We start from the raw sequence: 17,310 nt of genomic DNA on the forward strand, positions 1-17,310 counted from the left end.
ATAATTTTTCTTTTTGTATATTTAAATAGTTGTAGTAGTAATAATACGTAAAAAAGTGCGTCTCATCTACTGAAGTTTTTTTGGCAGTCAGTTTCAGATGAGATATCTCTGAAAGTGTATATAGATATAAGTGGTACGCAGTGATTAGTAATTCTTACATTTCTCCTTATTCATTTTTTTTCTTCTTTCAAGTTACTTGAGTTTATTTAATTAATAAGAAAAAACCGGGTATAAAAAAATAGAAATATATTGATTATATTTTTCTTTTAGGAATAAAATTCATTCAATAATAAATACGAAGTAAATTAAAGATACAAATGATATTATTTGTTAATAATAATTATTAATATCAATTTTATGATTTTTTTCTTCATTATTTGATTGTATTTAATAATAAAAATGAATACAAAGCATTGATATAACATTATAAAGCAAATTTTTATGAAAATCTACCCAATTTTTTCTTATTACCTTTCAAGTATGGCTTCTAACTTTAAGTATTCTTAAATCTCGATTTCTTTGCTTTTTTTTCACAAACTAATCAACTTATAATAATAACTTATACTAATCAACTATAAAAAATATACATGGATATGTAAATGAATATTTTAATTTTGATAAAACATCTTTAAAAAAACTACAAAAAATTGTTGACTGTTTGTGAAAATTAATCGTTTCCACTTTGACAATATTGCTTCGTTTTTTGTTTATTTAATAAGCACAAGCTTATGTTGATATAATTTTCGTCTACATGTTACGCCTTGTGTATGCGCTTTTATTTCCATATTACGATAAGTTAATTAATCAAAAATGGCAATAACATTGATTATAGTTGGATAGTTGATTATCTTATCTTTTTAGTAGATCTCAATATGGTAAAATTTATAACTGAGCATAGCAATCAACAATGAATTATTTTTAATTTCTTTTTTCGTGATTTAATTATTTAGTTTAATTATTATTATACTCATACTCTAGTAAATTATTTATTATTTATTTATTTAGTTTTCCTCTAAATCATATTCCATTATTTTTATTAAATTATCTCTTTCTCTAACTCTTTTACATGGCAATTAATATTTTACACTCCCAAAAAGCACTTATTGATCATATTATTACTTTCATAATCTTTACATTTTCATCAGCTTTTATTATTCATTAGTTCTTGTCCATTTAAATGGTACCCACACTTCACAAAGATTATTATTAATTGAATCATAAATAAACCTCCATTTATCCTGCTATATAAGTTTCCATACTTAAATGATGAAGCTGATTTTTTTTTTCTTTCAATTTTCTGTTTGTAGTAACGATTACCTTCAATGGATTTATTATACAACAATGCACAAAAATTAGTTCCTTATGAGATAGTTGATACTTTTATTTTATGTTTATACTAGTATTGGTGAAATCACACATCTTCATCTGGCGAAACTCCTTTGTAGTGGATGAAGAAGAAGGTGAGAAAGACGAAGTAAGCGACTGGGAATGTTATTCTTGCTATTACGTCGATGGTTTTTGCTACTCGAATGGGATGTGGCGGCTCTTTTTTCCTTACCTGAACAAAGCAACACTACTGAGGGTCATTATAGGGTCATCACACGCATGCACTACACACATAACGATACTAAATTTTTTTCTATCAAAGAAACAAACTACTACATATTTACAATGCATTAGGTATAAAAAAAAAATTCAACATTTTAAAGAGAAAAATTCTAAAATGGCTTTTATGAATTTTTTTATTTCTATTTCAAGGTTTCTATTATTAGAAAACCCACTTTTCAAAGTAAAAAAAGGTTCAGATGAATTTAATACCAAGTAAAACTACAAAAGGGCTTCCCGTTTTTATCTTTTATTCTTTTTATTTTGAAAGAAAATGCTTTCCTTCTTGAGGAAAAGTTTCTCAAGTAATGCCATTCTCTTTAAATTAAACTACTTAATCGTTTTATTCACTATAACTATTAAACTACTTTAGCAAGAATTTATATTTACATTCTAATAGATTTAATGAATTATTATTGATTGACTTTAGGTAATCAGACAGTCAAAAATCATCCATGCCAATGAAAAAATTTTTTTTTAATTAGATCATAAGTTTTTATTACATACCTCAGCAGCACAACCATTAGTTGCGGTGTGTGTACATGGATTAGGACCACAATTTGTGCAGGTGATGATTTCATTCGGACCATTACCACCACCAGTTGTATTGCCACCCTCTCGTTTCTTTTCACCCTACGACAGGGTTTGGGTAGCAGACAATATCTATTTTTTTGTTTCTTGTTTATGTTTTTTATTACTTTTTTAAAAAATTTTTTTAAATAATTCACTTCTTCCTTACTCACTGTATTTATGGTTTGAATAATTTTTTTCTTACATTTTCACTTATTTTTGCTCTTTACCAGACACTAAAGTTTATGAAAAAGTGAATTCTTTATTTTCATGCTTCGGCTTCTTTAAATACATGCTGCAAAATTACCTACATTTTCATTTTATCTTCAGGTATTTAGAAATTTTTTTTTTTTTCATAAAAATAAAGTGAAACAAAATAATTTTCCATTGAATAATTAAGTGGGTCTTAAACCAATTTGTACTGCATTTTAATCGTTATCCACACAACGGGCGCCATATTTGTCGTTAAATTTAGAGGAAAATTTTCGTAATTTTTTTTTTGTTTTAATTATTTTTTTTTTTAATAAAATTAAAAATTATTTGAATTTTTTTTTTTTTAATTAATGATTTGGATTTGTGATATGGAAGCAGTGCGTAAATATAAATAAAAAAAATCAAATCTAAGCGACTATTTTATATAATTTATACAATAAAAATAATTTAAAAATAAAGATACTTTAGATTATTTTAATTTCATTACAAACTAGCACATGCTCATTTAATAAATGGCAATATTTCTTTAAATACTCTCATTTAATAACATAAAAAAGGAAGGTATATAATGTGTAATCGAGTCCTAGCGAGACAAAAAATATAATAAAAATTCTTCAACTATGTAATAAATAAAAGAAACTTTAACATTTTCATTATTCAAAGCGATTCTAATTTTTACAAGCTGATATTCTTGAATAATGCGTGAATATAGTAAATAACTAATACCATAAATTAAACAATGAATAAAAAATTGGAAAAATCGTGCAGGATTTTATTTTTGTGTTTTCAAAAAATTTTTCCAATATTTCTTTTGGGCTGGTGGATTCTCAAATTTTGTTTTTTATTCGAATTAATTATAATATTTAAAGAATCCACGAGATAAAAATAAAATTATTATAAATTGTTAAAAGTTGAAGTAAATAAAAGAATAAATTATTGAGAAAAATAGTCGTAAGAAATATAGTTGAACAAAAGCTGAAGGAAGCAAGGTATTATCATGCTGTGCAGATAGAAATTGTTTTTTTTTTTCTTATTGTAAAAAAAATGATTTAAATAATTAACGCATATTAATATACAAAAAAAAGAAAGCCTCATGGTTTAAATACATATTTGGTTTCACTAGCAACATCTCGTAACCAACAATTGACAGGTAGTAAACCAGATAACGATTGTTCCGAAGTATTAAACATGAATTGATTTCAATTAGTTACAAGAGCTTCAAGTGATACCAAAGTCAAAGGGGGATCTTACCAAGGGGCTGGCCAATATAATCCCTATCCTGCTGAGCACCGCTGGTAGCCGCTGCAACATCACAGACACCAAACAAAGAGACTTACTCACCGCAACATTCCACCAACCAAATAATTATCAAATTTTGAAAAATTCTTAAAAAGTTTCTATAACTTTTCTTTCTTTTTTTGTTTTTTTTTTTTAAATAAAAAATTCCACAATTCAAATTAAAATGAATAGCTTTGTATTAATTGTTTTAATATTTTAATTATAATGAAAATTTTTAATCAAAAATTATTTAGAAGGGGCATTCATTTGCCTATTTATTATAATTTGTAATGATTAAAGAAATTTCATGCGACATAAACACGATTTTTATTATTTCATAGCGGTTATCTAAATAAAAGAATAATATTTTTATAATATAAATTTGCTGATTTTTTGTTAAATAAAATAATTATTTCAAGACTCGGAATTGAACGAGGATCATTTTGTAAAATAAAATTATAAAAGGATAGTGTTTTTTGAAAGGAGAAAAAGAGATAGAAATAGAAAAATAGTTTAGAGACATGCAGTCTGCAGCCCATAGTTATATAAATTTATTTTTATCTAATTGTCTAAATTAAATGAATTTTATTTTTATTTCATGTTTCACTTATTCATGTATATGCATTAATATGTCAACTCAACATTATCAACAATCATAAATAAAAATTGCTTCAAATAATTCGCGTCTCGTGGACTCGATCCTAAAGGGTTATTAGGAGAGTCAAGGATAATATTAGGATCATTTTAGACTATTTTTATCATATCCATAAATAAAAAAAATTATTAAATCAAATAGATTAGTGTAAACGTAAGAATTTTTGCAGTAAATCACTAAATTTCGATGCATTATTAACAATAATAAAGGTCATTGGAAATAATTAATCAAATTACGTTATAATAATGATAATTAATAAAAATAATAATAATAATCTTTTGTATGTTAAGATAATCAAGGTAACAATATACCTAGTACTTGAAATGCGATGCCAAAATTCTCTGATGCAGCAAAGTCGTATTTATATAAAAAACTTTTTTGCAATAATTTATTTTTTTACTCTCTTTAAAGACAAATAATGTAATAAAAGGAGATAACAATTTAATAATATAGTGATTTGTGCAATTATCACGCCAACAAAGTCACAAAAAAGTGCGCGGCATAGATTGGGGTTGCATCAACGTGATAAAGGACATTGTCTTGGCTCTTTCTATTTCCTTTTTTTTTTTCTCCTATTCAATCAATTGATATCCGTCCGCTTTATCACGTTGGCTGCATTGATGACGGGTTTTTGGGGCACATAACAGATGAATCGTGGATATGAGAAATGAATTTACCAATCAGTTTATTTATCTAGATTAAAATATTTTTTTTTTTCAATCTTCTAATTTCTATCTTTGGCGCCTCTGCATTTTTTAATCAATTTTCATATCGAGTATTTTTCTTTTTTTTGTTGTAATTAATAAGTAAGATCAAATTATTGAGAGAAATATTGAAACAATAGGTTTACAAGTACCTGGGTAACGGGATTTTCGCCTGGTCGATATACGACGTTGTGAAGTGGCCGTTTCCGGCCAACGTAGTTGACGCACACGAACTCCAGAAGGCTGGCATAGATGAAACACATGCATACACCATCCCACACGTTCATGGCAGTCAAATTTGACACCACGGGAAGTGTTGATCGAAAACCGTTTGATGTTGTGAAAAAGTTGAGCATTGTTGTGACACCTAAAATTATTTGTTCCTTGAATAAAAAGCTCAATGATGATGAGAAAATGGAACTGAACAAGTTTGAACTGCAAATCCAAGTGTTTAATAATAAGCATCGTAGAAAAGTGATATTCATGATTCAAAAATAATTTGATTCTTGGCCATGGTATCGTTCAATAATGTATTTTTTAATCTCTGACAGACATGTATCTAAACAGTATTCTACTTTGAGCAATGAAGATGAAATACCCTAGCACACTTCTAGACCTTGAAAAAAAAATTCACAACGAATCGTCCAGAAATGATCCTAAAGTAATAGCACAGTGTATTTGACTGTATTCTATCAATTTAAATATCTTTACTTCTGATAGAGTTTGAAATATTTTTATTTAACTTCAAGTTTAAACAATTCATTGTAAGATAGACATACTATTGAAATAATCAATTCAAATTCAAATTGATAATAATAACATTGAAGTCGAAAAAAGTTTGGACCGCATAGTTCTACCTCGTGTGCCTGTCAGGAATCAAATATTATACAAACTTAGCCTCAGACGTAGTCTCATTATAAACTTGAACACATGTAGACGATCCATGCATGCACAGGTGTTGAGGAACATTATATATCAAAAATAAAGTAATGAATAAATTTTGTACATATCCTAATACAATTAAACACTTTCAGTGTTTCGAATTTACTTGGATTTGCAGTGTGCTCATAATTTTATTCATAACAATAAATATCAGACTACTAGACAGTAGAAATGATGATTTATTCAATCAATTTGACATATGAAAAATTTCTGGTTCAATGCTAATTGAATCCCTAAAGCAAATGAACCATAAATCCTAGATCTTTTTAATCTTTCCTAATTAGTCACAGTAAAAGTAATCTTTGAATTTTTATTCTCTAACACTGAGATCTAATATTTGATTTGACATAAATTATGTTACATATTCATAAGCTTAGATTTCCACACTCTACTTCAAACACTGTTAGTTAAATATTGACTGTCATTACTATTCAGTACTCCTTCACAAAAGTTATCAACTAACAGTACTTTATTTTAATTTCCTAAAATATAACAAAATAACATACCAATCATGACTCTTGCTGGCACAGCATTCCACTCAAGCCAAAATGTAATGAATGAGCTTGTGACCAGTATAATTCCAGGAATGAAGACCGTAGTAAAATAAAAGGCACGATCTCTAGTGAAGATGAGATCCACCTTCAGGCAGCTGTAGTTACCTATATTCGTGTTGAAAAAAAAAAGGAAAAAAAAATGGAAAAAAAATAAAAAAGGATGGTAAAATATAACATTACTAATTTCATCACAGAACAGTTAGTGGTCTGACTACATTTTGGGTATTTCTACTTAAACCTCATTCCTTGAAGTAACTGTTGAATTCAAAGAATTCTTCAAATATTCAATTAAGTCATTTTTATGCCAATTACGTAAAATTATCACCGCAAAACATTAATCACATCGTTACGACAATTTCGTCTATTTGCAAGCGACATTAAAGCTACATATAGATACAAAGAGCCACGAGTTTATTCTTAAGCTGGGAAATTTTGGTAAACTTGGTCCTGTCTCTTGTAATACAAAAATTTGTTATCAAGTATTTGTTCTACATTTTTTTGTTATTTACTTCTATGAGATTAATTCAAGTGTTCAGATTTTGTTCTGTAGTGTTATTTCTAACTCCTAAAAAGTGTTTACCTTGCTCTTCAAACCTTCGCTGGCACAGTGAACACCTAGAGTCGCCAAATTCGTCGTACTCGTCCTCGTCGTCGATAAACGGTTGTCCGGCAGCTGCAACAAAACAGCCAACCGATCTGCTACCGAGTTTTTTTTTTATCACGTCTGCTATCTTTACTGTATAGACTTTTCTTTTTAATCGTCATAAGTTAAAGTGACCTAATCTCTTCCATATCTTCCATAATAATGGTCTAAATTTAAAAAATCTATGTTTATTAATAATTTTATTGACATAAAAAATTTTTTTCTGAAAAGCGAGACAGGAACCAAGATTGCCAATGCAATTTCTAACATCTAAATAAGGATTAGATAAAATTCACTAAATAATTAATCATGCAGCTTACAATTATACAATTTAAGTTCGGCTTTTCATCACCTTAGTGATAAATAACATTGTTGAAAAACCTCCAAAAGCTTCTAAAAACTAACGGTAATAAAAATTCTAACAATATTTATGTATTGCTTGAATTTATACAAAATTTGTCAAACATAAAAGTTGACATATTTTGTATGTTTTTTTTTCAACAGAAATAATATTTTAAAAGTGGCAAAATACAAACAAATAGTTAATGCTCTCTATTATCATTATTTTATTTATTTAAACTAAACCAAAAATGCGCATAATAAAAAAAAATTTATTCACAAACATAATTAAAAGTTAAAATAAAAAAATAATTAGCAATAATGTCGCTCTTTGTACTGATAATTAATTGTTCATGAAATAAAAATATAATTTTTTTACTCAATGACCATGACATGTTATAATGTTGTTTGTTAAAAAAAAAAATCAACGTTAAAATAAATTTTATTTTCAAATCAACGCTATTTTATTTTGATATCAAATATTTACACATGACTAAGAATTGCCAAATCACGCTGATTTTTAACCCAATTTATACAATGAGGTGATGAAAAGTTAATACCAACTTGAAATTAGGTTTTTCCCAAGGTATTTTTTTTCTCTTTATTCTTAGATTCTTATATTTCTAAATTACGTGCAAATAATGTGCACGCATGCTCAAGCTTTCAAGTCGCGTGCACAGATTTGTTATGACGTTATCTGCATTCACATCAGTATTGATATTACATTTCAAACGATAAGCAACTAGCCAGTGTACACCAATTTGACGCAGGATCACAAGTTGATGCAGAAATAATTAGCTGATATTTTTCCATCTTATTTATATTTATACCATTTATTATCCAGCCAGAAATCAATCAGATAAGCATTATTATTATTTAGATAATTATTTTAATAACAACAATCAGAATAATTATTCAAATTGTCTCCATTTAATGCTTACTAATAAATCGTCGGAGAAAAAAAGAGAAAAAGAAGGGAATGAAGAATGGAAATGCATTTAATTTGAAAAAAATAATTATGATAAATACTATGATTTTCATAATTTCAAATCTGCATCACTTAGAAAATATTCTGAAAAGTTTTTCCGTAATATTACTCAGTCTGACCGTATTATTGATCCAAACTTTTCCCTCTCTCTATCTTTCTTTCACATTCTCTCTTTTCCTCTACTCCTTTCTGTCTACGGTTATTTTGTTAAAACGTTAAATGTGTGCAGAGTGCGAGAAATCAGCACAAACATGTACTCTACTACTCGTATTATCGTTAAAAATAAAATTCTATGCAGATTAACTACTTTAATATACACTTTAATATTTTCTGGCAATACTTTTAGCTGACAAGAAAATGCTGATCACGTAAATAATAAAGTAGAAAACAAAAAAAAAAACAAACAAATGTGGTAAATATTTATATGTATATGATCTTAATGGTAAACAACAAAAAAAAAAAATGATAATTTGAAGCTTTTTAAAAGGCTTTAAAGGCCGGATAAACTTGAGCTTACCGCGCCAGCTGGCTTTTATCGGACATGTGATTGTCTGATTCCGGATAAGATACGCATTTAAGGTCGTCAGACTTGGGCTTTTTCGTAATGTTGCCTCATCATTCTTCCAAACATACGTAATCGCTGTTTGTTCATAAGATACTGAAAAAAAATGAATTTTAACCTTAATGTATTGAATATATATAGATACCTACATGTGCACATAAACAAAACAAGTTTATATAATATATGGATTTGACGTAAAGCAAGCTTTTATACTTGATGCTTTTACGATGTAAAAAATAAAGATGATAAAAAGTAGAACAATTTTATTTTCTCATATTTTTCAGATTTTATCGATGGTTGCTCTATGGGAATATATGCTTTTGTCATCAAGATAATAAATATCCTCATTCTACTAGTATCATTACATTGAATACACGGTTTGCAAAAAATAATTACTACAATTAACGACATTATAATTTTACTTCTCCCTGAAAGTATAGTCAATTCTTGGAATAAATTTAAAAATAATCTCAATCAATAACCAATTGGATTTTATTGTCTCTGTGAATGTGACATTAAAATAGTTAAGAGTTGTTTATAAATTATTCGTCCCTATTTTTAGAATAAGTAGCAAAGAATAAACTACACAAAGTGACACACTAAAAATTTTTACTATTTTATTTAGTGAAGAACTTTGGATAATAAAAGGAAACTTTTTTACAACCATGATCTAAAGGATACATATTTGTTATAAATTCTTAAGTGAAGGATATAAATCCTACAGTAAAAAAATTTTAATTTGATAATGGAAGGCGTTAACATGGTGAACTGAATACTACTGATGACACGATTACTTATTTACTTCTAAATAAAAAAGAAAATATTACATAAATTCATGAATAATATATGAACTTATGTGAGCTTCCTTCTGAATATAAACCATGAGGGTATATTTCTTCATGTGAAGGATTAAAAATAAAAAATATATGCCTTGTCATCAAATGTTTTATTAAATGAAGTATTTATGGTTGAATTGATGGAGTTTGTTTTATTATTTTTATTTAGTAATATTTTCAATCATTCATAAAATATAATGTTTATAACTTTATTTTAAAAAATGTCATTTAAATTTTCTATTGACTAGAAAATTCCCATTTTCACGTATTGCTTCACTTTTTTACGCGACAAGCATAGGAATATATGTGTATATATTTGTATTCGGTTGAATGAACTTTTTTATTAGATGACCTGTATGACCAGCTGGAAAATATAATCGTTTTTCGATTTCATCCAATACCGATTTTCGATTTGATAGCATTTCCAATATTCATTTTAACGGTAGAATAAAACTTTCAACTTTTTCGTAAATCTCAAATCATTCCTGACTAAAATTGAACATTTCTTAGATAATGACGTCCTCAATATTTTTTTTATCTATCCTTTCTTCAATCTTAGAGTGTTAGATAACTATTGAAATTAACTATTAAATTGTTAAATACTTACTGCTTTCGATGGCGAATGAACACTGCGGATCATCGAAGGGAAAAATATTTAATCTACCTTGACAAGAAAGTATAAGATGACGCCTGTGTTGTTAAAAAAGAAAGAAAGAAGTTTAATATTGATGTTAAGAAGATTAAAAAAAAATTTATTATAATATTAAATAATATTTATAAAAGTTAAATACCGCATCAGATAGTTGACGGTACCATTCCGGTATATTCGTAAGGCGAAATGGACCGGAATCAAGGGATCCTTAAAGTCGCCATGCATAATAAAATATGTGTCTGGTAGCCAGATATCATTATGGTGATGAATCGCATTTAAAAATTCATATCGCGATCTATTACTGTATCGTAGACGTGGATCGTACCATTGTTGTTGCAGAAGAAATTCGACTTCATATTTCTACAAAAAAATATTATTATTAAAAGAGGACTGATTTGAGCCCGAATTATTTTTGAGGTTCACAATGCACCCAATTTAAGTTAAAAAAATATATTTTTCAGGCCCATAGTATGCCCAATTCAAGTCCAAAAATATTTTTATAATAAAAATAAAGAAATTATCATAAAAAATTATTGTTATTATTAAGTAATTTATTAAACAAAAATGATTATGTTCTTTTTTCTTGGGTAATTTAAATAAAAAATTGTTTGTTAATTCTCCTGATAAACCCTTGAGCAAAATATGAAAATAGAGCTTCAATTTACCAAACTAGATTCGTCAGGTGAAGCCAAACTCAATAACAACACGCTCACGTTTACAGTCAAGGTTCCTGAAACAAGAACAAGCAGAGTGGTTTTATTTAAATTGTAAATACTCGATAAATGATGAAGAAAATAATGGCATTTTATTTTCTTCATTTAAAAAAAATAGATAAATTTCTAAAAAAAATATTAATTAATAAATTCAATATCACTGACATTAATAATGAATTTATAAATGTCAGATTGACGTGATCGAAGTAACCTTTTGGACGCTTAGATTGCGTGGACGTCGAGTAGAATCTAAATTGTGCTTTCATCTCTTTACCTATATAACCATGAGGGTATCGAGTTTATAATTAATTCCCCTCGACGACCACGCGATTGTCACTTTAATTATTGAGTTTAATTACTGGAAATCATCTAAAAATAAACGTCAATAATACTTTAACGTTTTATTTGGTACTTCAGTTACATTAAAAACTTGTTAAAAAAATTTTTTTAATCTTTTGCTTTCCATAGAATATTCAATAAGCATAAGCTTTTACGATGCCATGCTGTGCACATGCTGCAGCTTTACAAGCAAAATAATTTTGTTATTTTTATCTAACTGAAATTTAAAATTTGTATAAAGTAACTCAGTAACATCCATTAAATCTAATAAATTAATTCTCATAGTATCACAGTCTATCCTTTCACTAATTAATTAGAATGTTAATAAAACTCTAGAGTCATTAAAAGTGGGTGAAAGATTTTATTTGTGAATAAAAAAAAAAAAAAATATTGTAATTGGGAAAAAACGTGAATTATTTTTCAATGTCTTGATAAAACATATTGTTTTTTTTTTTTTTTTTGAGGTGTTGGTGTTATATTAATAATAATTCCTTCGGATTTTTTATTGTTCATTAAATTGCACGTTATTTTACTGAACATTAAATCGTATTAAGAGCACGGGTAATATTGTCGTCTATACCTTTTAGAATGACGAACACGCACTAGTTTATACTGAGATAAAATAAAACTCAAGCACAAGGTATTATGTTATAGTTTCATTTATAAGACAAAGTTTTATGAAGTCTTGTATGAGGAAAAAAAGTGACATTACTTTGATATTGCATTTAAACACGTAATTTTTTAATGGGAAATAAATTAAATTTTATAATATAAGAAAAAAATAATTGCTGGAAAATTTTACTACACGAAATCTCTATAGTTTTATTTTAGTTACTTAGTGAAGCTAAATTTTGAAAAGTAAAGTCAATTTAAAAAAAAATGAATCTAGAAGCACTTTATGCTCCAAATACGAACTTTCCATCAATTGAAATCCATAATTTTGTCTTTTAATTTTTTTTTATTTATTAAGAATTGCTATTATTATAAACAATATATAATTATTTAGAGTCATGAATTTTATTTAAGTTACGTAGTGAAGCTAAATTTTGAAAAGTAAAGTCAATTAAAATGAATAAAAAGAAATAAAATTGGTATATGATAAAGTTGAAGTGCATTTTCGTGTAATATATTTTTTTTTAGCAAATCAACATCAAGAAAATAAATGTGTGAATAAATAATTGGTAACGTGTGTGTAGAAAGTGTGGAAAATAAAATATAAAAACATTTAATTTGGTAATAATAATAATAAAAATAAAGAAATGTAAAAGAAATATTGAAATATTTTTTCGACACATTGAAAAATTTTTTTTGTTTGTTACAACAAAACATAGGACGGACCGCGAAGGTGAGTGCGGAGGTGTTGGTGCGGCGTGTAGTGGTTATTGTTCTGGTTGATGTTCTGCTTAAGGTCGTTAGGAATCGCCGATCGGTTAGTCAGGCTGGTAGTGTCGCCAGGCGATCGCAATCCACAGCAAAAATCCGCATCTGTAACACCCAACAGCCCTTGCCCACGTCTCATCCAGAAAAAAAGATAAAGAAGTAGAAGAAGAATAGTAGAAGTAGCAAAAAGGTGATAAGAAAGATAAGGAATAGAACAAAGAGATAGGCAGCTATTGATAAAAATAAGTTTTAAAACTTGGGGACATTGTTTGCACTACTTTTGTCTTTTAGGCATTTGTCAAAGGTTCAAGTTAGTGAGGTCCGTATAATAAAAGTGTCTCAAGTTTTGTGTAAACAGTTGAATTAACGTTTTTTTTTTGTTTCAAGTACGTGAGGATGTTTTCTTGTAACATTTTGATACTTTTTAGAAGTTAAGATTTTTTTTTGCCACTGCTGAGTATTGATTGTTATTCTTGCTTTCCATTAACACACCATTTTGTTGTGAAGATTTTTTATTTTTAATCATAAAAATTTTATTATAAAAAAAATAATATTACTTTCAAGAGAAAGAACATTTTTCTTAGGGTTTTTTGACCTGAAAAATATTTTTTTCTATATAAAAGCACTCAAGAATGTACTTCTGCAGTGCGAAAGTAATGTAATTAAAATAAAACAATCCTTCATATTGTTTCCTTTTTTTAAAAAAAAGAATTCTATTCTTGGTTCATTCATTTTTGTCTTCGTATTTTTAGTGTTACATTCAGAGTAATCATTAATTTAAATCAGAGTCACAATAATTGTTTCTATTCTCAATGGAAAATTATCTTATCTTTCAAATCCATTCACTGTTTCTTCTTGCTCTCTGGAATTTTTTTTTCCACCAAAATAAATCTATCAAAACCGTAGTTGTCGAGTATGAAAAATATTGCCGTGGGTCAGATAGCTACTCTAGAGACTCTAGTAATGTCCGTGTTCAGATACCGAATGGAATTCAGTTGAATTCTTTTTTATTCTCTAGATTATTTGGAAATAAAAAAAAACTGTACTGGTTAATTTAAAAATTTCCAAGTCAAATAAATATTCTATCACGTGGAATATTGTAATCGTACCGGAAATGTATCTTTCCTATAATGATCTTCCTCGGAGTTATCACAAAAAAAGAAGATTAAAAAATGATTCAATTCCAATAGTGCGAAAAATTCAAGAATCTACCCCTAAGGATATGTATAACAGTATTTTGAGTCTTTCTATTTAAAATTAGGTCGAGCCTGAGGCCTGTCGGTATTTGAATTCTGAAAGCCGTTGGCGTTCTCTTGATAGCTAATGAACTTTGAATTATGCAAGCTGCCTCATTCTGACGTTGATAACCTTCGCCAGCTTATTTTTTTTTTTATTTCATTTATTTCTTTTACTCGAATTCTCTTCTCCAATAGGTTCCTTTTTCACTAGACTTTACACATTAAATTCATGTCTATAGAAAGTTAACAAGCATGTAATGAATGCATGTACTTGTTAAGAATGTCAACTTATGATGAATATAATTTTATGGCTTCCATATTTATTGATACTAACTACTGAAGCTTATTCAGCAAGCTCTTTTCGTATTTTGCCGTGCGCAATATTTGATTACTCCGATTGATTGAACAAGCTTCCGATTGTAGCGAAAGCTTAAAAAGGATTATTCATGTGCTAAGTGAATTGAGTTACCGGAAACGTCCTGATCATCTCAAGAGTTTGATTGACCTAAACCCCCTGAAGTGAATCAAAGCAGTATATATTTATCTCATTTAGGTGAATAACATAGATTGTCCATTAGAGGAAAAATCAAAGTGGCTGTTGGAGAAGTTTATTGATGTATAAAGAGCAAAATTCCAACTAAAATCAATGCTACCATGAACATTGGTGGTGATAGACTAAGATTTTTTTTAAAGAATGTTATAATGCTAACCAAATATGGTTTCTCTGCCAGACAATGTGTGCTAAGACGCCAGAAACAAAGTATGAAACTACACACACGCAGTGTTCTAATTTGTACAATGCTAGTTTGGCTCCTGGCTATATGAAAGTACCTTCAACTGTATGTGCTATCCAAGTTTGAACTTTACAATATACTGAACTGAATAATTCTCCACATAATATAATTCTACCTTCTACATAAATTCAAAACATCTTCCCATGAATTACATTATCAACTTGAAGAATGTATCTATCAACTTCACTTTACTTTTACTCATGTAGCACATGAATTCTTGTAAACTTGACATTTATACTTAATGTACAAAATGGAATTTATCAATGATAAGTTCTTTGTTTACATTCATGCCAATTGAATCTCTTAGCAAATTAAATGAAATAACAAAAATAGATATTTTAAGAAATAAGAAGGGAAATCACATTCCCCCTAGATGTTGGTTGCTTTTGTATTGATAATAGATGCTAATGGAAGCTTTCAATGATGAATATCAAATGAAATTTAATATGAAGTTTATGTTTAATCGATATTCACTGTGATGATACATAAATATTGTTGTTGATAATGATTTGATTGGATTGGAAAAAATTTTGACTTCACTTGAGATAAAGTGGTTTCTATTCAGCTGCAAATGGGGTATGGATGTGTAGATTTACGAGACTGAATGGTATATTAATCCGAATATACTTGTGTGTTTGACAATCGTATTCCCGGCGACATAAACATAGAGAGACGTCTAGAACCACTCAAAAGCTATTAATAAATCCTGTACTGACACCGTTGGATAGAACTGGAGAAGACTAGAGCAAATAGCTATCACGATGAATTGGATGTTGATGAATCAAAGAAATGTAAAATGAGTTGCTGGATGCTTTTGCTTAGATTAAGAAGAAAAGTACACTACTCTTTTATTCAAATTTATGCTACTTGTTTTACACTGTGTATGATGATGAACATTTCTGAGATTCAAACTTGGATTTCGTTATTTTAATTATTTGATTCTTTTGTTTTTAATCTGACTGAAATAGTGTATTAACCTATTTTATTATTGACGTTTATTGAAAATGTAATGAATAAGAGATGAATTCATTAATTAAAATTCAAAGAATAATCCTTTCTTCCTTAATTGTTTATATTTTAATATTTATCAGCAACTGGAAGAAAAAATAAAAATTTGCAACAAATTTCAAAGTTTCTTTCTAATCGTGAAGCAATTTTGAGAAATTAGTCTGAGAAATATTAAATTTGTTTTCAACCACTCAAAAGAAAAGTAAAGTGTTTTGAAAAACAAAAAATTTTTTTTAACTTCTAGAAGAATCAGAAGTGTACTTTAAAAGCAGCTCTTAGAGTTCATAGTTCAAATCTTCAACTAGGATATGGTGCCAAATTTTTATCTTCACAGTTCAGTAGTTACGTGAAGTGAATCGTGAAACAGACTGCTATTTGGATCAGTAATATTCTGAAAATTATTTTCTTTTTACTCAAGAAATATTGATACTATAAAATTCATCAGGATGAACCTAGTAAATTGTGCAATCAAAACATTTTATCAAACCAATTCTTTCTGATCAATGATTATTTTTAGACTAAACAATAGGCAATTCATGTTCATAGAATTATATGAGGATGATTTACTAATTGAGTAATAAATCCAAGTTTCTCCATGATGAAACAAATGAATGGAACCAATTTTTTCTAGCATCTTGATCTTAAGCTCTTTATTATTGCGATAATAAAACAAAAGGAAGATGAATAACTTCTGATATGAAACCACTAGAAAAATAGAGGAAATAAAAAAGAGTAATTTGCTAAAAATATTAGCATACTAAACGATGTAAGAAAAAAATTCTACCCTCATTTGTCGCGTGGGATAAAAAATGAATAAACCCAGCGAGATACAATCAGGACGTTTCCAAGCTCGCGTGCGAAATTTTGGTCTACATAATATTGAACTGTCGCTAAAAGTGTATTTTCTCGTGTATACATGTTGGCTGTCAAGTATACATCAGCAGCATATTCGCTCTGCTTTGTCATCAGGATGAATGAGGTACCCTTTTGACGAGATGTGAGCAGTGAACTGTGGTTGTGTCGTGCTGTGTGATGGTTTTCGTGCCGATGGTGTTGGAGATGGTGCTCGGGTTGTTGGTAAGGTTGGTCATTGGGTGTTTCAAGATGGTCAGGGATGTAGTCGTCTTGACGAGTATGGGGTGGGGGCCGTAGTGTACCTTGCACCGGCGGCAGAAGCCGCTTGTCATAACGCGTTGCCAGCAGCAGATTGTCCAGGATTTCCTTGTCCGATTTGCCTTCCTCGAAACTGCAACACATTTGTCAAATAATCAACGTACCCTTTGCCTATAAAACTCCA

The 17,310-nt window shown here is 28.3% G+C and overlaps 1 protein-coding gene across 16 annotated transcripts in view; it reads right to left on the reverse strand.

Moving 5' to 3' along the window:
* Positions 1-309: 309 nt before the first annotated feature.
* The window catches only part of pHCl-1 (pH-sensitive chloride channel 1), a 61,164-nt gene continuing 44,163 nt past the window's right edge, over positions 310-17,310 (reverse strand). Inside the window, exons 4-15 of one of the 16 annotated variants that reach the window (XM_035092167.1) lie at positions 17,171-17,259; positions 12,932-13,078; positions 11,207-11,271; positions 10,681-10,901; positions 10,497-10,579; positions 9,009-9,149; positions 7,102-7,194; positions 6,474-6,626; positions 5,178-5,392; positions 3,640-3,690; positions 2,113-2,238; positions 310-1,558 (exon numbers count right to left, since the gene is read on the reverse strand). In XM_035092167.1, the coding sequence (XP_034948058.1) occupies positions 1,412-1,558; positions 2,113-2,238; positions 3,640-3,690; positions 5,178-5,392; positions 6,474-6,626; positions 7,102-7,194; positions 9,009-9,149; positions 10,497-10,579; positions 10,681-10,901; positions 11,207-11,271; positions 12,932-13,078; positions 17,171-17,259 (1,531 nt within the window). In that variant the 3' untranslated portion in view covers positions 310-1,411. Of the gene's footprint in view, positions 1,574-2,112; positions 2,239-3,639; positions 3,691-5,177; positions 5,393-6,473; positions 6,627-7,101; positions 7,195-9,008; positions 9,150-10,496; positions 10,580-10,680; positions 10,902-11,206; positions 11,272-12,931; positions 13,079-17,170; positions 17,260-17,310 lie in introns of all 16 variants that reach the window. The other 15 variants (XM_035092168.1, XM_035092166.1, XM_035092165.1 and 12 more) reach the window with 15 other exon arrangements.

This window comes from Chelonus insularis, unplaced genomic scaffold, assembly GCF_013357705.1.
Source record: "Chelonus insularis isolate UGA/USDA-ARS -01 unplaced genomic scaffold, ASM1335770v1 contig_93_pilon, whole genome shotgun sequence".
NCBI classification, from domain to species: Eukaryota; Metazoa; Arthropoda; class Insecta; order Hymenoptera; family Braconidae; genus Chelonus; species Chelonus insularis.